The 26,184-nt window shown below is 41.0% G+C and overlaps 1 protein-coding gene across 5 annotated transcripts; it reads left to right on the top strand.

Annotated features, from left to right (window-relative positions):
- Nucleotides 1-17,398: 17,398 nt before the first annotated feature.
- Nucleotides 17,399-25,115, top strand: LOC112563904 (mitotic checkpoint protein BUB3-like). 5 transcript variants are annotated; one of them, XM_025238373.1, is made up of 7 exons: nt 17,399-17,585; nt 18,766-18,989; nt 20,865-20,934; nt 21,196-21,347; nt 21,936-22,119; nt 23,835-24,054; nt 24,516-25,115. In XM_025238373.1, the coding sequence occupies exons 2-7, from the start codon at nt 18,792-18,794 to the stop codon at nt 24,673-24,675; spliced, it is 984 nt and encodes a 327-aa protein (XP_025094158.1). In that variant the 5' UTR covers nt 17,399-17,585; nt 18,766-18,791; the 3' UTR covers nt 24,676-25,115. The 5 variants fall into 5 exon arrangements, with proteins under 5 accessions (XP_025094158.1, XP_025094160.1, XP_025094161.1 ...); XM_025238375.1 differs by having other exon boundaries at nt 17,399-17,632; XM_025238376.1 differs by lacking the exon at nt 17,399-17,585 and adding an exon at nt 18,103-18,240.
- Nucleotides 25,116-26,184: the final 1,069 nt, after the last annotated feature.

Genomic DNA, 26,184 nt, shown 5'->3' with positions numbered 1-26,184 from the left:
AGTGAACTCTCCCCGGTTCATCCTGCGGGCTCCTCGTAGAATTTAATCTCAGCCTTTCTCTCACTTCGTCTCCAATAAAATGTTTGTCCACACACTTTTTTCTTGTTTGTTACTCTTTTGAAGGGCGTGCTGAAGATACGAAGACACGAAGCAGAAGAATGTCAGCTAATTAAATGGACCTTCAATCAAAATCCAGAAAGTCCCATAATTAAGACTTTTTTTTTATCTCTCTCTCTCTCTCTCACGCGGCTTCTCTGAAAAAGGAGATGCTTGTATACAATGGTAGGTAGTTTGAGCTTGTCAGCATGCTCAAATATCTCAGTGTGGTTATATCTCTAATACGCTATTACACCTGCACTGAAAAAGTTTACAACAAATCCCAACTGATCTCGTTAACATGTTTTACAAGTAGTTACGAATAGTTCCTCGGCGCAGTCCGTGATTGTTTTCTTATGCTTGAGACACAAATACAACCCGTATTAAATGATTATAATAAAAATATTTGAACCCAACAAACAACTAATGTTTGACCCCAAGATGCTGCCTATTTCACACAAGTATATTATGAAAATGCTGGACACAGATACTGCCTTTATTACAGTCAGTATTTCAATACAGCTCATACATGTCTGGGTTACAAGAAAGCACCACATGGCCTTACATTCTACAGGTCTTTGTTCTTCAGGTCTTCTGTCCTTAGTCTCTTTATGCTGCAGAACCTAGAGCAACATTAAAAGGAAAAAATCTCAAAAAACCGAAGTAGTTCGAAAAAGATGCAGAGGATTTTTGTGTCTCCATTTCTGTTTTCAGTCCATCATCTGGCGCGTGATAGAACACTTTGCACGGTACTTCCGTCCCCACAGGGCTTCTATCCGGAAAAAAAATATTTAATACTCTTGTGGAGTCCGTGGAAAGTGCGTGTCGCGAAATTCTTAGGAAAGGAAATTTTGTCACTCCTTATTATACACTCATAACAATAATATCTTTTTAATATTATCTATCATTATTTAAATTATATGATTATAATATTATTATATATTATATGCACAAAAAGAAAGTTTAAGAAAACATCCTTTTATTCCTTCGTCACAGACTTTTCTGACTTCTGAGATGAAAGGAATATTTTTTTAAAATATTTGACGGATGCTGCACTGTGAAGAAAGAAAAGTGAAGAAAAAAAAACGTATTGAGTGATTGAGCGGGAGCACTGATCGATATTATGACATTTTTGTTTTATACCTATCTCACATTCCTTCAAATTTTGTTAACTATCTCTTCCTGCACCTGTTTCTTTCATGATTTATAATTATTACTGTAGTAATTATTAATGCTTTGCAATTATTAATAAGACAGAACGATCATCTCACCACTCTCTGATGGATCACCACCTTGCCGGAGACTTGTTAGGGTGACAGAGCTGTGACGATTTGATCATTAACTTTTGCCAGGTCCCCCATGTTGGACAGGTCGAGGTCTGGAGACCAGATAAAGTGTTGCTCACCAGTCCTTAGGGTCACAGAGTGTTGGGCAATGGACTAACAATTTATTCCCGTAAAAAGCAAACTGTTATGGAAACGTATACTATCGGTAGTCCAACAAAAGGGGGAGATAAAGAAGAGTACCAGACAACTGGAGGTACAATGAATGAGAACGAAAGCCAATTGAACTTTTTCAACCTGATAGCTGCTCTTGACTGCAAACTCTTAACTAAAAGGATATACTTACAATCGCCCTTTTCAGAACAAAAAACATCAGTTTTGTCAATTCACAATCGAAACAGTACAGAGACTCAGATAAAACAGAAAAAGAGTTCGAACTACAATAGGATCAAGTGGCTGTAATGTAAGAATAACATTAAACAAGAAGCTAGAATAGGTCTTCAAAAATTGCATCGATACCGACTTGATATTAAAGAAGTACAGAGTCAAAGAAAAATAAAATCTTGCAAATGGTGACTATTTTCTGATGTGGAAGAAACGATGATCTACAGAGAGAGATGCGGGAATAATTATCCAAAAACAATAGAAGAACTCCCTACTGGAGTGGAAGCCATTCAGTGAACTGTTTACCAAGAACAGCTGCGGACTCATCAGTCAGTCCTCACCTGCTGTGCACTTTCGGATATTGCGGATGGAGAGAATAGAGAAGAACTTCTACAACAGTTTACAGGCTGCAATGGTAAACAGAATATGTAATGATGGTACGGCGCGAGAGGTGGCCCCAAGAACAAAGAAAGAGAAAGATTTATTGGAAAGGACGGTGTATCAGACTATGGCAACAGGTTGTGTGGACATTTTTGTCTGAAGAAAAATAACCTTGTAACAGGAGAAATGTTTCTTTCGAGACACATGGCATTGAAGTCACCTGTTGCGAAAACAAAGAGTCGGATCAACCACTTGATCATTGATAGGGACCATGTCACTCCTCTACTTCGTTTTCTACACTGGCTTCCCATCCGTTCTGGCATCCAGTACAAACTGTCCGTGCTGTGTTTTAATTTCTTTGCTGGCACCTGCCCTGGTTACTTCTCTGAACTGCTCTTTCTGTTTTCTGAACCCCTTTCTGCTTATTTGTTACTTGTGGAATTTGGGCAGTTTAATAACAACAGAAGAATGCACAGATGAAGACATAAAAAGTGGACATCAAAGCCAATCAAGCCTTTGCCATACTAAAATAAGTCTGAAGGAGTCGAAAGTTCTAACCAAGAATACATAATTAAAGTTTACAGAAGCGATGACCTTTTCTTCGTACTCTGTGGGAGTGAATGTTGAGAGATATTAGCAAAAATAATACAAAAACTAGACACCTTCCAAAACAAATGTACAAGAAAAATCCCCAGGATATTCTTGTCAAGCAAAATCACCAACAAGGATGTCCTGATAAATGTCATTTGCACAAATATAGCAAACATAATCCAAAAAGGCAGATTGCAATGGCTAGGAATGTGTACAGGATGAAATCAGATGAGCCACCCAAAATAACCTTTTAATTAATAATTGATCATAAGAGGAAATATGGCCAACCATAAAAACACAGTAAATATCAGACGAGAAAAAAATTATGCGACTTGGAACAACATAAACTACACTTGCTGCTGACAGACACACAGGAGGTCTCTGGTGGAGGCCTTCGGTACCAGATGTGTACAAAGATGACTATGTATTAGATAATCAATGTTAATGTAGCAAGACATGCATTAATAAGAGAATAATTATTTAATACAAATGTGACAATACAAAATGCACACACACAGAGCTGAAAGAAAAGGACAGACATAAGACAACCAGACAGACACAAGCCCATAAAGAGCAGGACGTTTCCGAGGTCAGCGCAGACGATACGACAGAAAAGAAAAAAAATGATTAGAACTGTTAACTCTATAAGACAAAGAGGAAAGACCTACGATGAAGGGAAAGGGTGACTAAGAAAGTCTTTATATAAAATACATGGGAAAACGGCATAAAAATATCGAAAAGATTTAAAAAAGAAGCATTGGGTTTTGTAAAGATCAGAGAGAACGCAGGAAGACAGCATCAAACGAGAACAAACAAAAGATGATAAAAAAGAAAAACTAGAATAACGGAGCAGAGAATGGAGCAGCAAAAAAGACTATTATTAAACAAAATTTAAGATCCCGGCGAAAACCTACAACAGACCAGGCAAAGAATGAATCAAACGAACTCCGTCAAGTTCTGTGGCTTAAAACTGTCAACACAAAAAGCAAACTATAAAATATTTAACTTTTGTGAAATCTAACGGATGCGAAAGCGCTTATATTTTTATCCACGGGAGTAAAACAAAACCCTTCCAACAACTAAAAAATCTGTGCTTTTCATTTACCCGGGAGTCCACACAGAATGAAAAACACTGTGAACTTTCTCACATCTCTAAGTCCAAACATCAGAATGTCTCTGGCTTTTCTCAGCTGAGATGACATCCACAAGACAGGAAGGGCATTCTGACCTTTTCACCTTTGTTGAGAGCTCTAAAAGCACAAAGAGCAGTGTGAGAGTTTTTACAGGCTAATGTTCGGATGTCTTGTCTGAGTTGATTGCAAATCCCACCACGATGACATGAGCTCTTCTGCTTCTTCTACGGACCTCAACTATGGACCTGAGCTGTTCTATTGTCCGGAGCTGGCTGTTCTACCGATTTGACTGTTCTACGATGTGGAACTGGCTGTTCTTTTAACTGGTTGGCCGTTGTACTCACAAGAGATGGCCGTTATATCGAGTTGCAATGACCATTCTACAGATTTGAACTTGTTCTACGGACTAGGGACTGTTCTACTAGACTTGTTCTAACGGTTCTGCGAATTCGCATTAGGTGTTCTGTTGACAGAGACTGCATCTTCTGTTGACTAGAACTGGATATTCTACTTGTTGGTGCTGACTAGTGTTCTATTAGCTAAAGCTCTATTCTGCAGATTGGAGATGAATGTTTTATGGACCTGAGCTGACTATTAACTAGAGATGACCGTTAGAATGGAGGTAGCTGTTCTATTGACTGGAGATGGCTGGTCTGCAGACTGAAGCTGGCATTGAAAGGACCTTAACTGGTTGGTTGGTTGACAGACTACATGCTCCCTGAAGCTGTGATGTCCTTATTCATTCTTTTGTCAATCCGTCTTCATTTTTTCATTGGTATGTCATCATTCCGTACTTCTAAATTTCTTTCTGCAATGTATTATAATTCCAATTGCTCTGAACATTTTAACATGACATGCCACAGTGAAAATACACATGGCAGCTACTTTCTAGCATACAAATATACTAATTTCTTTTTAAAGAATTAAAAATCAATCAGGCTGAGTCCACCAGAGATCCCATGAGTTGTAAAGGACTTACATAAAATACTTAACAATATAGTACTCACGAAAGAGTTCACAATATAGTATAATCAGGAAAATAAAAGCGATGTTGAAATTCAGTGAAAAATTAAAATGCAGAGGATTGCTATCTCATATTATTTTACGATGATTTTACACCCTTTGATATTTTGTCACATGAGAAGTGCTCTCTTATAGCGTTGCTTCTCTTCCATTCTCCTTCCAGATGATTTTTTTTTCTGTCGCATTTATTTTTTGTACATTGCCTTTCGTCTCTTAAACATCAGTTACAGATGCTTGCTGAAGAAGATTTCCATTTTGACAAGAGTTTTAATGGACACAAAAAAAGCATTGGAGCTGTGGATGCCGTGCATATGAACAGAACACCGTGGTCCATGGCAACGGACGGAGCTGGAAGAGATTTTAGTCAGACCAAATTGGTTGGTTGCCATGACAACTTTTCTCCCTAGCTGTCACTTCAACATGGCGCTGGGGCAATCCCATTTCGCCGTTTAAGGACGCCATGTTTTCGCTTAAGGCCATACAAGCGGGTGAGATAGAAGGGCAGAGAGGGTGGGGCAGGACCGACTAATGCTAGCCTTGGGGTTGACAGAGAGTTAAAGGACTAGCCATCATGTCCATCGCAGAGAGTACCTTTTCTACAGGTAAGGGTTTTATGTTTCTTAGTGGCTCACATGCATCCCTCCCTCTTAGTGTTTGGTTACAGCCTCCACTTTGACCGAAGAAGAGTAAAGTTGGTGGTGATCTCTATTCTGAGTAGAAGTGTAGAGTGTTGCAGATGCATGTCTCCAGCCTGTGTAGAAGTATAGAGAATTGTTGATGTGTATCTAGTCTATGTAGAACTGTAGAGAATTATAGATGTTTGTGTAGAAATGCGGACAACGGATCTTCGTCTCGAATAGAGGTAGAAGTGTGCACATTGTCAACGAATGTGTGTGATTTTAGGGAAGAGGTGTAAACTTCTATATCTTCAGTCGGTGTACGAGTATGAACTGTTCATGATGATGTGACTGGACTGCATTCGGTATTGATGTGTGGATAATGTGTGAACAATGTAGGATTGTCTTCAGAGAGAAGTGTAGAAGTATGGGTGATGTTTCCCGCACTGCATTGTGTGTGGATCCAATAGATTTTTTCCTCCTCCTCCTCCTCCTCCTCCTCCTCCTCCTCGGCGTCGACGTCGTCGTCAATAGAGCAGTTTTATTACTTATCTCTGTTGCTTAGTCTCCTGGCTCCTGTGTATAAGACTGTGTTAGAGACTGCTGATGAAGACAGTAAAGTTCAGGACGGAAAAGAACATTATCCGCCTTCATGGCTTCGACTGCACCGACTGGCATGTTTTTTTATGATTCCTGTGACAAACTTAATGACTTGGCTGATTTTCTCTCTTCTTATATCCACCTTCTGTGTTGACAGTCAAACCCTCTATGGAAACTGTCGTCACTCCTAATAATAAACTCTGGGTGGCACAGGAGCTAAAACCGGTGTTGAGTAATAAGAAATTTATATTCGATACCGGTTCTACACATGATAAAAACCTAGCTAACTGGGATGTGGGATGCTATTATGGAGGCAAAGATAAAATACAAGGACAAAGCTGCAGTTCATCAGTGGCGACCTCAGGGCTGCATGGTATAGTATGAAGACTCATGGTACAGTATGAAGACTATGTCCTCTGTTAATCACATGGCAAAAGCTCTTCAACCCATGGAACTTGTGGGCTTTGATGATCGTGATCTTCCCAGCATGCTTAATTCTTTTCTTTCCCGCTTCAAGAAGCATGACTTCTCTCACAATGCTATCAAACTAAAGCAGTCTCTGGTCTCTAAGCACGGGTTGGCGATTGCCCAGTCCTCTGTCACAGACCTGCTGAAGCGAATACATATTAACAAGGCTCCCGGTGAAGATGCCATCTGTGGACGCATCCTCCATTGCTGTGCCGAACAACTGCAACATCTCTCACAGGTCTCTGTAGAGTTTGGCCATATTCACAATATTTAGAAAATTGTTCCCAAAGCCACTAGACCCAGTCAACCCACTACTGTTCATACGATATACTGTTGAAGAAGCACGAAGTATAGGATCTTGTTTTATTGTCACTCATGTATAATAATGAACATGGACATAGCGGGGCTCTTCCTGGCTTTGTAGGCTGGTGTGACGAATATTTCCATGTCTTCAATGCCTTAAAGACAAATGATCTTCGACCTAATGATAAACAAATCTGATATAGTCATCTGTACTATCCAGGGATGCCATGGAGATTGTCAACTCTTAGAAATATTTAGTTACTATAGTTGATACCCAGCTTAAGCGGGAGTTCAACACTGACCTGATCCTCCGTCTGAGCCTCCAACGTCTGCACCTCCTACGGAATGTCAGATCTTTCTCTGTCAGCTCTGCCATCCTCACTCGGTTCTATCAGTCCTTCATTGAGATTCTCAACACTTCTTCTTTCATCTCTTGGATCCACAAGCTCTCCCTAGGGAACAGGGACAGTCTAGCCTCCCTTGTTAATATTTGTTCCAAGAGCACCGGGACCCAGAAGAGTGACAGCCGTAATCAGCAAAACCTTAGGAAGGCATCTAATGTTTGGCTAAAACTAGTTACTATTTCCAAATCTGGGTTAATATTTTTTCCATATACACGTGGTAACGATTTTGACCCCTCTGTGTGTGTGTGTGTGTGTGGATAATTGTAGGCGTATCTCGAGAACGGAAGCAGTATATTCACCAAGATTTGGGGAAATAGTCTTGCCCGAGCTACACCCAGTTATTTAAAAAAAAATCTTCATCCTACTGGTCAGTTAATAAAGGAAATCTGTCATCCTTGTGATGCAAGGGTTGGTCAAGGAACGACTGACTGGCTGATGGGTGGTGGACTATGTTCGGTATAGCAGCTACTCATGATCACAGGGTTCCTACGCGAGACAAATATTTAAGCTAATCAGCAATGCTACTTGAATAAAATAATAAACCAGAGGCGACTGATGAGCAGGCTAACACTAAGCTTCTCTGATGACATCGACAATAAGCTTCCTCTTCTCTGGAAGTCCTCATCCTTATAACCGCCTCTTTAATTACACTCTCTGAGCAGTTCCCACTCCCCCTTTTCTCTCTCTCGCCTCCAGTCCCTCCCCGTTTTTCACCTCTGGCTAAGTACGACGGACAAATGAAGCATCTTGGCGAGTGAGATGAAGTATCACTTTCATTGATCTCGACTAGCAGAGAAGGGGGTCACGCAGGTCACGGGAGGCGACAGACATGTTTACTGGCATTGCTGGCAGTCGCGTTTGACTGTTGTAGGGTAGCCACCCTCAGCTTCCAAAGCTTGCTTCTCTCACCCTCACATTTCCTGGAGACATTAAAAAAAAGCACTATATTTTCTCCAAAACTGATTACCGGAAATAAAAATAAGCGAGCTCTGAACTCTCCTTCAACACGTCCGTCATCACTTATAGCCAGATTCCATTTCAGATTCGTTTTATTTTTATTCCGTTAGCAGCAATGATTCGGGTCCTTTAGTGTCATATGTGATCTTGTCAGCAACAGAAAAATAGGTGCTCTGGACGTATCATTATTCCAGCACAAATATAAGGCTACAAAATGGCTGATTAAAGGGATAAAACCCAGGACGCATACTTGGACAACAACTTTAGCTAGAATCCCGAAGGCAAAAGGTCAATAATGCAAGACCGTCGTATCTGTACCAAGAAATAGATGATGAGAAATTTTAGACAAAAGGATCAATGATAAAACAGCAGATGAAGATACCAGTAATAACGACGACCGCCGAAAGAAAGGATAAAAGATAAAGAGTACACTTTGTAGTTTTTTTTCTTTCTGCTGTGTGTGAATATTATGTGTAACTTTCTTTGCGGGGAGGCAGTCCCCAGTTTTGTTGACGAGGACACGTAGGTGTATTTTTTATCTGGTTTTTATGGGGGGGTGTGTGTACGTGTATTCGTGTTTATATTTTTATTAAACTGCGTGCTTGTATCGTTTTTCCCGTTTTTTTTGTCGTGGTTTCTGCCATGCACGGGTTCGAGAGGTAAGTCGCTGACTGCCTCCGGCCGAGTGTCTGTGCGTGTCTGGCCGGTCACTCACTCACTCACTCACTCACTCACTCACTCACTCACTCACTCCACTCCACTCACTCACTCACTCACTCACTCACTCACTCACTCACTCACTCACTCACTCACTCACTCACTCACTCACTCACTCACTCACTCACTCACTCACTCACTCACTCACTCACTCACTCACTCACTCACTCACTCACTCACTCACTCACTCACTCACTCCACTCACTCACTCACTCACTCACTCACTCACTCACTCACTCACTCACTCACTCACTCACTCACTCACTCACTCACTCACTCACTCACTCACTCACTCACTCACTCACTCACTCACTCACTCACTCACTCACTCACTCACTCCACTCACTCACTCACTCACTCACTCACTCACTCACTCACTCACTCACTCACTCACTCACTCACTCACTCACTCACTCACTCACTCACTCACTCACTCACTCACTCACTCACTCACTCACTCACTCCACTCACTCACTCACTCACTCACTCACTCACTCACTCCACTCACTCACTCACTCACTCACTCACTCACTCACTCACTCACTCACTCACTCACTCACTCACTCACTCACTCACTCACTCCACTCACTCACTCACTCACTCACTCACTCACTCACTCACTCACTCACTCACTCACTCACTCCACTCACTCACTCACTCACTCACTCACTCACTCACTCACTCCACTCACTCACTCACTCACTCACTCACTCACTCACTCACTCACTCACTCACTCACTCCACTCACTCACTCACTCACTCACTCCACTCACTCACTCACTCACTCACTCACTCACTCACTCACTCACTCACTCACTCACTCCACTCACTCACTCACTCACTCACTCACTCACTCACTCACTCACTCACTCACTCACTCACTCACTCACTCACTCACTCACTCACTCACTCACTCACTCACTCCACTCACTCACTCACTCACTCACTCACTCACTCACTCCACTCACTCCACTCACTCCACTCACTCACTCCACTCACTCCACTCACTCCACTCACTCCACTCACTCACTCCACTCACTCTCACTCACTCACTCACTCACTCCACTCACTCACTCCACTCACTCACTCACTCACTCCACTCACTCCACTCACTCCACTCACTCACTCACTCACTCACTCACTCCACTCACTCACTCACTCCACTCACTCACTCACTCCACTCACTCACTCACTCCACTCACTCACTCCACTCACTCCACTCACTCCACTCACTCACTCCACTCACTCCCTCCACTCACTCCACTCACTCCACTCACTCCCTCCACTCACTCCTCCACTCACTCCTCCACTCACTCCACTCCACTCACTCCACTCCACTCACTCCCTCCACTCACTCACTCACTCACTCCACTCACTCCACTCACTCACTCCACTCACTCCACTCACTCACTCACTCACTCCACTCACTCACTCCACTCACTCCACTCACTCCACTCACTCCACTCACTCCACTCACTCACTCCACTCACTCCACTCACTCCACTCACTCCACTCACTCACTCCACTCACTCACTCCACTCACTCCACTCACTCACTCCACTCACTCACTCACTCCACTCACTCACTCACTCACTCCACTCACTCTCACTCCACTCACTCCACTCCACTCACTCACTCCACTCACTCCACTCACTCCACTCCACTCCACTCACTCCCTCCACTCACTCACTCCACTCACTCACTCACTCACTCACTCCACTCACTCACTCCACTCACTCACTCCACTCACTCACTCCACTCACTCACTCCACTCACTCACTCCACTCACTCCACTCACTCACTCACTCACTCACTCACTCCACTCACTCACTCACTCACTCACTCACTCCACTCACTCACTCACTCACTCACTCCACTCACTCACTCCACTCACTCCACTCACTCACTCCACTCACTCCACTCACTCACTCCACTCACTCCCTCCACTCACTCACTCCACTCACTCACTCCACTCACTCACTCCACTCACTCCCTCCACTCACTCCACTCCACTCACTCCCTCCACTCACTCACTCCACTCACTCACTCACTCACTCCACTCACTCACTCCACTCACTCACTCCACTCACTCACTCCACTCACTCACTCACTCACTCACTCACTCCACTCACTCACTCTCACTCACTCCACTCACTCACTCACTCACTCACTCACTCCACTCACTCACTCCACTCACTCCACTCCACTCACTCCCTCCACTCACTCCACTCACTCCCTCCACTCGCTCCCTCCACTCACTCCCTCCACTCACTCCCTCCACTCACTCCCTCCACTCACTCCCTCCACTCACTCACTCACTCCACTCACTCCCTCCACTCACTCACTCCACTCGCTCACTCCACTCGCTCACTCCACTCACTCCCTCCACTCACTCACTCCACTCCACTCACTCACTCCACTCACTCACTCACTCCACTCACTCCCTCCACTCACTCACTCACTCACTCCACTCACTCACTCACTCACTCCACTCACTCACTCACTCCACTCACTCGCTCACTCCCTCCGCTCACTCCCTCCACTCACTCCCTCCACTCGCTCACTCTCACTCACTCACTCCACTCACTCACTCCACTCCACTCACTCACTCCACTCACTCACTCACTCCACTCACTCACTCCACTCACTCACTCACCACTCACTCACTCACTCACTCACTCACTCCACTCACTCACTCACTCACTCACTCACTCACTCACTCACTCACTCACTCACTCACTCACTCACTCACTCACTCACTCACTCACTCACTCACTCACTTCACTCACTTCACTTCACTTCACTTCACTTCACTTCACTTCACTTCACTCACTCACTCACTCACTCACTCACTCCACTCACTTCACTTCACTTCACTTCACTCACTCACTCACTCACTCACTCACTCACTCACTCCACTCCACTTCACTTCACTCACTCACTCACTCACTCACTCACTCACTCACTCACTCTTTTTTATTTGTCACTGTCAGATTTGAACACACCACCTTTCAGTCTTCAGACCTTGTCGGTAGCCACCAGGCTATACAGCCGTTGCCAACTAACGTGTCTAAAGTTCGTGAAAAAGTCAAGTTCGCCGTTTACAACAACGTTTACTCAACCGAGACGCACACGCCCCAGAACCGCTGACGTCATCGACAACGAGGTTGCTGGTAACAAAGCAGTTAACGAAGATGACAAGCACATGACGGACCCCGACTACCCTCCTACTGTCACCCTAGGTCCCTCCAACTGCCAAGAACACAGACGTCATACTCAATGGAATGGACAAGATCGGAGTGACAGACGGCGACAACCTACCCGATCTTCTCCCCTCCAGACATCCTTCGCTGGCGACACTACACCAACTGTGAAACACACAGAGTTACCTGCCCAGTGAATGGAGGACCTCGAAAACGACATCCAAAATGACTACAGTACCCTAAACAGAACACCAACAAGACAAAAGTGACAAGGTGGCCGGGCCCGCCACAGTTCATGACAATTCCTGTCCTCTGATGTCCAGGGACTTTGTGTGGACGGCAAGACACGAGCAGCACAAGGGAGAGCACAAGTTGCACTGACCCAGTGACTACGTGACACGAGGCCGCGACACGAGGTGTCCGTGCTAACGGTCACTCCCTCCCTCTCTCTCTCTGTGTGTTTCGCATACCTCCACCATTCCTGTCATACTTCGTGGATTCTTTGGGCCAACGGTTTAAGCACCCGACGGACAGCGACCATCACCTGTTGAAATGTTTGAGATGTCCAAACTAAAAGGAGACATAAAAATAATTAACCGCCATTACTGTGCATTACAAATTAATGTGAATGCGTTCTAACAGGCAGTAACAACAAAAGTCTCAAAAATGTCTGTGCCGTCCCCCACCGCTCCTTCTGGATGCTGAGTTGGTTTGAGACAGACTGACAGACAGGAAAATCAGAGAGATATTCTATCTCTGGACATGTCGGTCTGCAATGTTGAGCGCCGTTCTCTTCAAACTGTGTCTACTTTCGCAGCCATTGAACCCATCTCTTGAAGCGATATCTTACATAATCTTTATTCTGCCCACTTCTCAGATCTTCGTCTTCATCCATGCGCTTGGTAATGTTTGCCAACGTTCCTTTATTGATGCTTGTTTCTTGTTTGTCTGTTTGTGGGTTGGCACAACGCATTAAGCTCACCTCCACACCTCCATTGAATTATCATCCATAATATAAACATAAACTTGGGATGGTAAGTTTTAAAGACTTAACACCTGAAAGTTTTGGTCATGCAGCTGTGTGCTTACGGACAGGATCAAGTGAAGTGAGACGAGGAGTGGTGAGTACACGAGTAAGACCACGTGACTTGGAAAACTGACTCACAGACTCAGGAGAGTATAGTTGACTGGGTCTCTAACTCTTAGCAATTCAAACCAACCTTCTCGATCGGTTGGTGTGAGTTCTTTTCAGTTACCAGTTACCTACGCAAAGACCGCAGTCATTTAATAGTCAGTTCCATGTTAGTTCCTCTACCATTCTTTGTCTTTAGATCTCCGTCTCCCTCTCCCCAAAGAAAATAAATGATACTACAGAATTCAGAGTGAATACCTTCGCTTCGTGCTGTCCTCTCTAACTGCCCACTTGACCTGGATGACCTTTGCGGTAAATCTTGTTTCAATCAATGGCGGTGATAGACCTGAAAGACTACTTGAATCTCTGTCGAGAGCTTTTCGTTTGGCTGGTTTGTCGTCCCTCACCCAACACCGATTCTATATTTTCCCGTCAGGTAGCGCAGATCGATATTCCGGCTGGTGCCAGCCAAAGGGCACAACAGGGAGGAGGGGGAGATTTCTTTGGGGATCGGGATTCCAGGCCCACCTTCTCAATGCGCCAAAGGAGGTAATAGGAGGACGAAAAAGAAGGGAGAGGGATGGAGGGGTCATCAGCGAGTCAGGTGATAGGCCTGAGGCAGAAGTAGGTTCCTCCGATGATCCTCAGTCACATTTGTGAACGATCACAAGCCAAGTTATACATGCCGTGAACAATAAGGCTACCTCAGACGAAAAACTAGGCGGAACAGGGCTGAACATGATGGAACCATCATCGCTCCTTGGTGGAAGCAACATCCTGCCATGATGGAACCCAAATGCTTACATGACGGAACTAATGTCATCTCAGGATGCGAACGGACATGCGAACACTGTTTGGAAGGTTCCTCATGCTCACATGCCAGATCGCTCTCCTCCATCCCTTCCTCTGTGATGTCCCTCTTGCCTCGACCATAAATCTCCATCTGATTTCGTTATCAGTCTTTGCTGTACCGCCATCCTGATTTCATTGCCAGCCATTGCTGCACTTTCATCCCTGTTGTTCCTTAAATTTTATCACATCCCACAAACCCTTACTTCCCTCGTTGGATGTTGTCGCGTTAGAGGACCAAATCCTCCCGTTAATTCCCTTTCTCCCTTGCCTGTCCTGTCCGCTTGGCAGGGTTTAGAGCCGCAATCAACACTTTACACACAAGTCTGGCTTCCACTGGACATTAGGGATGACATAAAAATAGTCCCATCAAATATAATTCGATAACATGTTTACATAGTGGTTAGCGCTATTAATTATAAGATGATGTGAAGTTAGCGAACTGGACGGGTCGCCACAAGGGAGAGCAGCCTCTTTGAGTGAGTGAGTGAGTGAGCTGTAGAGTTGTAGAGCTGTTAAGCTAGACTACTACAGTAAACTAGGCCCTAGATTAGCTATTGGTGCGTATGTGAATTACTTTCAGCGAAGAATTAATATTCAAATTCGATTATGTTAGATCGAAGATAAAATATAATTTTCTGTGATGATCCCTCATGTTGTGAAAGAATATCTTTTTTATACTCAACACTTGAATTTAACCACATAATTCACGATGGGCTGCACCTCATTTTTCTATTCAGTCAAGTCAACACTTTCTGCCAAGTCAAACCTTTGCCTTGACACTTTCAGTTTCAGTTACAGCACAAAAACTGAAATTTCCTCGCCCGAGCACTCTACTCCCGTGTAGTATATTTTTTCCTTTAAATCCTGGAAGTCAGCAGCAAACATTCCCTTTTCAGCATGGACATGATACCAGCCCCTGCTTTTTAGAAAACACATCAACACTTGACTCCCTAGAGATCACTTGCTTCTGGTCGGAGATTGAATGAGTTCAGCAGCACGTAATTGTTACATGAGCTTGATTAATGAACTTCATTAATGTGCCAAGAGCAAGATTTATTGCTGCTGTCGTCATCACTGTCGTCGTCGTCATTATCATAATTTGCTTCGTCTTGGGATTCAAGAGCAGCATCCAGTTCACTCAAATGATCACTGTCGTTGACTTCTTAACTTGATGACATCCTCCCCCCAGTCCTCCTCGATAAATGAATGGCGTTCCACGCGGTCATCCGACATCTGAAAAAGGAAGCTGACCACTGACCTGTCTACCCAAGCACGCCTCCACGATGGCCTCCAGACTCCTCACATTGCTCTCTGGTAATTATTTCCTTGTCCCTAGCCGTCGCTCCACTTCTGGTTTGTAAAGATTGATGCCGACGTTGGGTATGTGGCCGTCGTCCCTTTGGTTCGACTGGTGAAAAATAGAGAGCATTTATCAGCTTGGAGACCTGTGAGCGCTCGTAAATCTTCAGTAATTTCTCCCAATATTGAAAAATATCCCTTGTTTGAGATTGGTTATCAGTGGGGTTGTAGAACCTGAAAGTTTGTGTGCTTTGGGTTAAAGATATACTAAATCACAGAGGCATGACCACAGTTTGTAGCTAACTTTATCGTAAAAACAAACAACTACCATGTTGGCAGTCTTGATGCTTGCGCTACATCTTAATAAAAAAAATCGTCCTATGCTAAAGAACTAACGAGCGTGTAATGTTCTCTAGTAATTCCCCTGCTACTTATTTATCATTATTTTCCACAAACTTGACGCTTCCACTTGCCTACCACTAAGGAAAGAAAAATTGCCTCTGGCTGAAATAATTTTTTTCTTTCAACGGGATGATGTAACCAACTAGATGAACTCTTGATATGCGATGCTCTTTTTCTTTCGAGGGGCGGGGGTGTCTCAGTTAAGACTCATGAAATATTATGCCTCCCATTCTCTCCCCATGGGGTGTGTGTGTGTTTTCTCATAATATCAATTTCTGTTCTATTCTTCGAGGACTTCCTGTCTTTCTCCAGTTTCTGGCATGCAAGTACATTGACTTCCAGAGAGCTTCAGAACGGTCTCAGAACCCTCGCCAAGAGCAAGGTGGTGCTTCAGTGGACATCTGAACAGCTCGATGTTGACAGACCAACAACTCTTACAAAGAAGTCAAGACTTTCCTGTAAAAGAAAATACATTAGACTGGAAAGGCAAGAATGAGAAGTACAACTCTCAGCAGGACTATTTCAGACCAAAAGGACTAAACACCATCTTCGGTCTGCGTACGAGCCACGCAAAAACATCTGAAAAAGAGCTGTGCGTCTCGGACATGGCCCACTATGAGTGCGGATCTGATAAACAGATCCCACAGCACATTCTTCACACCTTTCCAATCAGAATGTTTATACTGTACTTTTTTCTTCTTTCTTTTCTTTTTCTTTTTTTTTTTTTTTTTTTTTTTTTGCTAACGGCTTAGACTGCCGTATTTTCCTTGGCGCTGGTAGCTTGTGACGACCATTGATGTGGACCTGTTGCCTCGAAGGAACTCGACGGAACGCCTCGCACTGAAGATCTTCCCAAAGACTGATCCACTTTAAAGGCTATAAAACTTATTCCTCCTTGACCATCATCTCGCTCTCGACCACGACCATCGTCAAAAGTCCTATGATTGACTTAGTCTTAGCGTTTACAGTCGTCTCTAAGTCTTTGCTCTGGCTGTAATGTGTAATTCGGGAGCTACAAATTAAATCCAGCAAATTGTTGCAGGACCTCTATCCTTGGTAACTTATTTACCGCATACTAGAAACTCTACTTCACATTTGGCAACACATCGAAACAAATATTGAATGTCTGATTGCGTCTGTTTAGATCCCCCGAATACAGGCAGACATAGCTGTTCATCTGCTGGTATCGCCAAAATATGAATGAAAGATGATGAAGTATGTACAGTCTTGGCCAACCTGAAGGACTGCGGGCGGGCAGCGAAAAACTGCTGGAAATGAGGACATATCTCTAGGGTGCAGAAGCAATTGAAATGCAGTCACCCAGAAGCTTAAAATATATAGAATCTGGACCAGAGCTTTCGTGCAGCTGCCATATTTATGACAAACGACCAAAAGGTGAACAAGAGGTACTTTTCGATGGGAAAGATCTGTATCCTCACGAACTTATATCTTATATTATAAATACACGTCCATGGTATCATTGACTCACAGATCTGATCACTTATCTCCCCCCCGCCTCATATCACGTGTTTAAACGTCATAAGTCGATCCAACTGAAGCAGAGATTTCATGGGCATGCAAACATAAATAAATAAGCCTAAGCTGACCAAAAAAAAAAAAAAAAAAAAGACTACGCAGATGATGCATGCTTGAGACATGTCCTGGATGCAGCGTACTGTGTACATGAGTTATTATTGGTTGCTGCTGACTGACAAGTTAAGAAATTTGAGAAACTGACAGGTAAATAAAACAAAAAGCGTTCCAAGAATCTTACATTTATTAAAAAGGTTTGTATCGTTACTATTATTTCTTATTTTCGGCCGCGTTAGTAGGTTTCTCCTGCATAACAACAGATTATTTTTTTTATTTTATTCTATTCTAATTGTGAGAATCTTCGATCAGGATAAAAGAAAATCACATATATGCTACTTTTTGGGATCTCATTTTCGATGCTGAAAAACGGCGTTATGAATATAGTGGTTAGTACTTCCTATGCCTAAAGACAAAGTCTGTTTAGCAAAGCGAAGTGACTTAACTAGCACAAAGATGAACATGGAATAATCACTGTTATAATTTTCCACAGACGAAAGACAAGCGCAGTGAACAAAGGGAGGCTACTCGCGCATTTTTAGCTTTCAGCTACTTTTACTGCCGTTCATTACAGTCCTTAGAAGATTACTTATTTTAAATATTATATAGAGATTTTGTTTGGATTAGAAACTTTCGTTTCGAGGCAGTGTATTACTTTTGCCACAGACCTTACATACTAACTCATCGTTTTTTTTCCAATTTAATGATTATTTCAAAACCGGAAGTTAGCTCAGATGGGAAGTAACTAGAGTTACTGTTGAACGCGGTAGCCTCGGATTTGTGTTTGAGTGGAGTATTCGTTCAAGTTGGTTTCAAAGTGATAATCACTTGTATCTTTGGTAATTTTCAGTCGTTATAATTTCAATGAGTGCTGTGTAAATATTTTTATTTAGTTTAATTTTCTACGTGGACAATGAAAACGAAATTTTACTCGCCTCTCCTCCGTCCAGGCTACGGTTTTGGAATGAAATTATAACTTTATTAATTTAAACTTACTCCAACCATTATGAGATTTCTTCGACATTTTGCTTAAATCGCTAAAAGTTTTTATAGCTTATTTCATTAAATTATTGAATGTTTACAAAATATCTAAAGATCAATGGTATAAAGGCATACTTTAAATCTTGATATTTTACTTTTGAAGTTAGAAATTTTCATTTATACTCGGGCATAGTTTATATTATTTTATAAATTATAGACATGAAACTTTGGTGTTGCTAATTATTTTGAGTGAAATGCAGATGCTGGTCTTGATTATAAACAGGATCTTTAAAACTTCAGGTACCAGCCACTTTCCTTTTTCCGTACTTCTTGTGATTGTTTTGTTTAGTTACCTGCCTCAAACAACTCCTTAACATGGGTGAAACTCCAAGTGAGTTCAAGCTGAACAACCCCCCAGGAGATGGCATTTCAGCTGTAAAGTTTGGCCCATCATCAAACCAGTTCTTGCTTGTTTCATCGTGGGATGACAGTGTTCGTCTTTATGATGTTGTTGCAAATAATATGAGGATTAAGTACATGCATGCAGCACCAGTACTGGACTGCTGCTTTCAGGTGAGTGAGAATATCAAGTAAGTCCAGCATTTAATTTATAATAAGGATCATAATTTTTTTTTAAATTCACTTATATGATACATTTCTCTACTTGCAAATGAGCTCAATGCACTTGAATGAAAGAGCAACAGGAGAAACAACTATTGAAGCACAGCTAGCATGTTGCACAAACAAATGGGGAAGGGGAAGAAAAATTGAATGTTAAGAAAGGGAGACTACCAACTACTGGGGGAAAATTCATAAAAGAAGGCCAGCCTTGAAAGTTGAAGTTGGTAACTGTGCTAAACTACAAAGACACAATGAAGCCTGAGAAGGTAAGGAGCAGGCACCCAAATTTGTCTGATGTGAGAGACATACAGGAGATCCACATGAATTTGAGCAATCAGCTAGGCTGGTAGTATGTCAACATCTAAGGTAGGTATCCTGGGGGCTGAACCTGAAGCTGGCAAAGCAGTTGAACCAGGCAATACTCATGCAGTAGTGAATAGGCTTATAACTTCAGGTTACTTCACTATCTACTTCGTATTTGTGTATATATGGAAGTATAGTTGGGCCAACAGTGGTGGGAGAAAGGAAAACAAAGTATGACTGGGGAGTGAACATAATTGATCATGCTGTATGCAGAAGTAACAGGCACTTGAAATCATTTATACCCTCAGCAGTCCAGCTGCTGAGCCAGATATGAATTATCAGTTGTGTATTGCAGGGGTGGGGTGATGATGTAGGTGATTAAAAAATGATCTAAATGTAAGATTTCTACAGTGCATCACTTTGCTTATTTTTATCTTGTAACTAATACTTGTTTAGTCTTTTTTTATAACTTTTGTAGCTGAGCACACCTCCTAAGGTATAATTGCCCAGTTGGATTAATAAAGTTGGTCATTTCATTGTGAGAATGTGAATATTGCCTATGTAACTTGCAGGTTGTGGGGATCAATGTTCATAGTTTTCCATTGGCAGATGAATTTTTAAAAGGAAATATTTTTAAGCACTTATTTTAATTCTAAGCTAAAAATTATACATTTATCACGATAATGTTGATCTAGAATTATTAACAATTGTGTCGAGCATACTGATCGCATGAAAACAGTTAAAGGTGCTAAGTTGTTTTTAGCCATTCTCTTTTAAGAGATCCTGTTTTAGACCTGCACATTTATCTTAAGGTGAAGAGTTAATGTAGGTGTGTCAGCTTTTTCAACTATTCAGGCAAGTAAAGACTGGTGACAACTGTTGTTCACAATTTCACTTATGCTTTAAAGCCTTTTGCTGGGAAGCTGTTCTGTTAATGTTTTATTATACGCATTGACTTTCATGACTTTCTTAATATATGGCTTAGTAGCAAGAAAACTGACTTCCACCTCGAGGGTTTTCACTACGATTAGGCATGACAGGAATAACGAAGATACTGAAAAAATAAAGGCGGAGGGCTGTGCATATTCGTAAACAACAACTGAGCCTCGGAGTTCACGATATGTGAAATAACTAGTTCTGTGTCGTATGAAATCCTGACTGTGTCGTTTCGGCCGTTTTACTTGCCACGTGAATTTGGACAAGTGACAATCATTTTGGTGTATGTTCCCGGACCTTACAGCACGGACGCCGCCGCTCAGATAGCAGCCAGTTACAACAAAGCCTTACATAGATCCACTGACCAGGCTGTATTTATAGGTGTTTGTTTGTTTGTTTGTTTGTTTGTTTGTTTGTGTGTGTGTGTGTGTGTGTGTTTTTTTGTTGTTGTTTTTTTTCGGAGCTCCCAACGAAGAAAAATTTCTATGTCTCTTGTGACTATAGACAATAAAGATATCTTGTATCTTGTATATATAAGCCACATACTTTCTGCCTACATGCTTTTACCCAGTTATATAATATTTTCAGGATGCTGTTCATGCATATAGTGGAGGGCTAGATAAAATGCTGAAGATGTACGACTTCAACACAAATTCAGGTATTACAAATTTATGTATTGCTTTTTAGAATTAATAAAAATACCAAGAAAAGAAGTGCATCTCGAGGCATGATTTGAAAGGTGAAACAGAGATGAAAATAGAGATAGAGATTGAAAATTAATCATGCTTTATATATTTTTAATTTCTTCTCATATTACCAAGGGTATATCATGTATATCTTGGTTCTAAGGTATTGCTTAATGTTGTAACTTTCTTTTAAAGGTTTTCTCTTTATTTTTTTCAACATTATCCTTCAACAGAAATGACAGTGGGTAGCCATGATGAAGCAATCCGATGTGTGGAGTTTGCACCAGATGTCAATGTTATCATATCTGGCAGCTGGGACTCAACAGTCAGACTTTGGGACCCTCGAGGTCCCTCTGCGGCTGGAACTTTCAACCAGCCTGATAAGGTTACCAGTATTTTTGATTACATCTATTTTATGGCTTTAATTCTTCTTAGCTGGACACATATATGTCTTTGGGCTTTGTTTTGCTGTGTTTCGTTCCCTCCGTGTGTGGGTATTGGTGGTGAGGGAGAGAGAGAAAAAGACATGCTTTGACTTTGATCTCTACCTCCGCCCCCAATTCCTCACTCAGTTTCTTTCTCTTTTAGTGTGAGTGCAATTGTGTAACAAAATGCAGGGACTAATTTAACAAACTATGAGGATCAGTTGATATTGTTTATGTTTATTACTTAATGCAGTTATGCATAAAGAATAATTTCTGCACTCTGTTTAAAATATGTGCTGCAGCTTTTGAAGCATAACTTTTCACAATTTACACAGTTTTATGGGCATAAGTTTTAACCAAAGCAAAAACCTTCAAATTCTGTCAGACATGTTAAAAACATTTGCATATCTTTAGTTATTATCATCTAGATGTGCAGTGTTGTTATCACTGCAATACAGCATGTCTAGATCTTTGTGTGAATGGTGGCATATAATGTCAAAACCGGTTCAGACAATAATGCAACAATTTGGGTTTTGTGTGTGAGACAGGTTTACACAATGTCTGTGTGTGGGGACCGCCTGGTGGTTGGTACTGCAGGCCGGCGAGTGCTTGTCTGGGATCTAAGAAACATGGGATATGTCCAGCAACGAAGAGAGTCTAATCTCAAGTATCAAACCCGCTGCATCCGCTGTTTTCCCAACAAGCAAGGATATGTCCTAAGTTCCATTGAAGGTAACAACATTTGAATGAAATTAATGTACTAGAGTATTAGGTGTGACAAGATGAGCTGTTGTGCATAGCTTTATTTGCTTCACTAATCGTTAGTACAGAAAAATACTGCATCTTTATTGTCTACTTCTGTTCACAAAAGAGATAGAAATCTTCCTTTGTTGGAAATTCAAATAAATAATAAACTAAACAAAATATATGCACACCTCACATAACTGTACAGTTACTCTCACACTTTCACCCACCCACCAGAATTAATTATCAGAGGCGCACACACACATATACACATTTGTTCTATTCAAGAGTGTTATCAGTTTATATAAAGGACTTGACAAAAGCACTCTTCTTGGCAACAAGTTGCTTCTCTCTAGCATTTGGAGATATAGTGTGTGAAAGGGGTCTGGAATAATGCTGACAGTTTTTAACCTCCCAGCCCTCATGTAGAGATCGGCTGATGGTTTTTTATATGAGAAGCCAATGATATTGCTGGCAATGTGAACCACCCTCTTCGAACAAGCCCTATCTTTGAAGCATAGAGCATTGAAAATTTTCTGGACTAGCTACCCTTTCGTTCTCACATTCAGTACAAACTGTCCGTGCCATGTTTTAATTTTTGTTTTTTTTGCTGACTCCTGTCTTATTTCTTGGAACTTCTCTTCCCTCACGTCCCAGCTAGACAATTCAGCTCCTCCTCTGACAGCCTTCTCCTGGCTATTCCTGTCACCAGAATAATAACATATGGTCACAGAATTTTTACTGTGCAGTGGAACAATGGAGCTCTCTCCCTTTCCATATCTGCCAACTACTCACCATTGAATCCTTTAAATGTGTGCTGAAAATGTACCTCTTTAAACATTACTCCTAACAACAGTCCACAAAATACTAGTCCATTTTCACACCCTTCTCCCCTTTGCCACCTATTGCTACTTACCTGCTTGTCTTTTTTTTCCATAATCATAATATTCATAGTCCTTGTTACTTGGATCCTCTTTAAGTTTGTTTTTTTTTTTTTCTTTTATTCCTGTTGTTTATTGTTCTGTTGTGTATGTTTGCTTGTTTTTCTGTCCCTCATATATTGCCCATGTCTTGATCTGGTTCTTAAGGGCATACTCCTTAAGAGTGTGAGTATGCACTACACAAATTTTATATTTCTAATTATTAACCACACAGACAGGTCAAATGTTAGACACTTTTGATCAGACTGTGATACACTGATTGTACATACATTGTCCCACGGATTTCCATGTGAGGAGTTAAAGCAAGGTGGGATCAATCACCTTATGTAACATTTTGAATACATGGTTCTTTGTTGACATTTGCATATTATGTTGCGTGCACCCATCTGTGTTCTTATTATTCTGTGTACTTTATTATTACTTTTTCTCCCGATTGCGAGTGGTGCAAGTATGATCATTATGTGCTTTGACTATTATATTGTCGTTTGTTTTTGCATACAGCACATTGAGTCTGCTCTATAGTGGAGAAATGTGCTGAATAAATATGTTTATTACGATTAGATATTTCCCTTGGAAGGAGGAGTGACTGTAACTTCTAAGCATTTTTTTCCCAGTCTCTTTCAAGATTATGAAAAGATTAAATTTTCATAAATAACAGTAATCCAGGTTCAAGAGTAAGGATATGCTTCACCCTAAGTAAGCACTGATCTATGTAGAAGAAAAGAATATTAATTTTGTAACTTTTTTTTTATCTTCATGCAGGAAGGGTTGCTGTGGAATATCTTGATCCAAGCCCAGAAGTGCAGAAGAAGAAATATGCCTTTAAATGTCATCGAATCAAGGAGAATGGTGTGGAAAACATCTATCCGGTCAATGCTATAGCCTTTCACAACATTTACAACACTTTTGCTACAGGGGGCTCTGATGGCTATGTTAACATCTGGGATGGCTTTAACAAGAAGAGACTTTGTCAGTTTCACAAGTGAGTACACACTAACCCTAACTCAGCTTTCACATTATTTAATAATTTTATTTAACTTAATAATTAATAAAAGAGAAGTGGATAGCAGTGCGGTTAGAGCAATAGCATTTGTAGACAACAAATACTTATGTTTTTGTCAAGTAGCATTAATCACAGCACCTGTTTAAAAGTGAGTCATTAACATATCTTAGAACACAATTTAACGAGTCACATCTTTTGAAAGAAAGAGAAAGGTGTGTTAAAAATGTATATCAGAATTTATGTATTTTAAAATCTCTTTTCTGTTTTACTTTACCCATCCCTTACCTAATGCTCTTTAAAATGAAGATTTGACGATATTAGTGATTACACCGATGAATTTTTTTATGACATAATTTTTTTTTAAATTTAAAAGCAGAATAGTTGGCCTTTGTATTTATGAGCTTCAACTAGTGTATTAAAGCACTTCATGTTCTTTTCAGGTATCCAACAAGCATTGCTTCCCTTGCATTTAGTAATGATGGAAACGTGCTCGCGATCGCTTCTTCATATATGTATGAGGTAGATGAGAAAGAAAATTGCCCAGAAGATGCGATTTTTATTCGTAATGTTACAGATCAAGAGACAAAACCGAAATCTTAACAGTTTTTTCAAGGTGAACAATCCAGGTTCAAGGGAACAGCACTTTCATTCCCTGCACTGGCATTTGAAGTGTAGACGCTAATGTGCCGTGCAGTTTAAAGCCTTGTTAGAAAGTAATGGGCCTGTGTCATAAAGTTTAGGCTGTCAGATAATATTGTTCATATTGCAGATCAGAAGACATTTTAAAATATAGCATGTCATCAGGCTTTTGTATGATAAGTGCATGCAATATTGCAACAGCATTGGATGTTTTGTGCTTTTTTAATGTTGAAGTGTTCTTTATAGTTCAGTCTTTTACATTTTCAAGTCACATCACAAAGCAGAAAAATCAGATTGTTTTCAGCAGTCAAGATGGAAATCTTTTGTCCTTGTGAATAATAATGGTAATAATTCTGGATAAAATAATATGCTTAATGAAATAAAACAAAAATAAAAAAAAACAAAGGTATTTCTATGTTAAAATTAATTAGATATATACAGAACAGCATGTTACATTTGTTAAAGGTCTTGTGTGATGCATTTTTTTTCTAATGACTGGCAAAAGTTCATTACAAAATAACATTTCCCCAATCTCGTAAATATTTCTTCCAATCTCAAAATACAAGCAGAGATTCACAAATAATGACATCACATGTATCTTTTCTGTTTTCCAAACAAGCAAGGATCCTGAGTTTCATTAAAAGCAACATTTGAAAGAAGTACTAGAGTGTGCACTAGTACTAGGTGTGATAATCCTATGCATAGCTATACTCTGTCATGCTTCACTGAATTTTGTTAGTACAGAATTCTGTGTATGGGCATGTTTTATAGGCAGATAAACCAAATTAACATTTGGTCCCAGTCCTTTCATAAGCTAAAGGGCATAGACATGCCCATGTACAAGCCTAATGTTCATGTTGTTGACCCCTTTCTGTGCATGATGTTTGTAGACATGTATATCTGGTGAATGGAGAGAAGGGTATTTGCCTAGATTTGGGGAAATAGAATCAGAGCTTCACCCAGTCATTAGAATCTGCACTATACTAGACCTTTAAGCATGACTATCAACATCAAAATACTTGAATAAATATTTTAAATTTGTATTAAGTTAATCTGAATACTATATAGGACATTTAATAACATAATTTGTACTTGAATATGAGACTTACAAATCTAAAAATGTAGCACATCAGGTGCAAAGATATCACTTGGCATTCTCTTTTTACACAACCTCAAGTTTCTCACCCCAACCTCTCTCTTTTAAATATATACACCATCTACGCATTACATGAAGAAAAACAAAGTGACACCATATATTTAGCAAGTTCTACTGAATATAGATCTTTGACTGCATAATCAATGGTGATAGTCATGGCACATTTCACTTCAGACCTTGAGTGGAAAAATTGGTATTTATGCAATGAACTTGGTCATCAGAAATAATTTTGTGAAAACTGTCAATTGCAAAGGTGAAGAAAAACCAGAACAGTACAAATGGGATGAAAACATATTTTCTGATCTACCATCTAT

The sequence above is a fragment of the Pomacea canaliculata genome, linkage group LG5 (genome assembly GCF_003073045.1).
Source record: "Pomacea canaliculata isolate SZHN2017 linkage group LG5, ASM307304v1, whole genome shotgun sequence".
Taxonomy (NCBI): Eukaryota; Metazoa; Mollusca; class Gastropoda; order Architaenioglossa; family Ampullariidae; genus Pomacea; species Pomacea canaliculata.
Note: the sequence above shows the minus strand (reverse complement) of the source record. Positions and strands in the feature narration are given on the sequence as shown.

Bases quoted from the DNA above. Each gene is read 5' to 3' on its own strand.
- LOC112563904 (XM_025238373.1), top strand. From the start codon at position 18,792: ATGGGTGAAACTCCAAGTGAGTTCAAGCTGAACAACCCCCCAGGAGAT. The intron at 18,990-20,864 runs GTGAGTGAGAAT...TAATATTTTCAG, and splicing joins TACTGGACTGCTGCTTTCAG to GATGCTGTTCATGCATATAG. The intron at 22,120-23,834 runs GTAACAACATTT...ATCTTCATGCAG, and splicing joins TGTCCTAAGTTCCATTGAAG to GAAGGGTTGCTGTGGAATAT.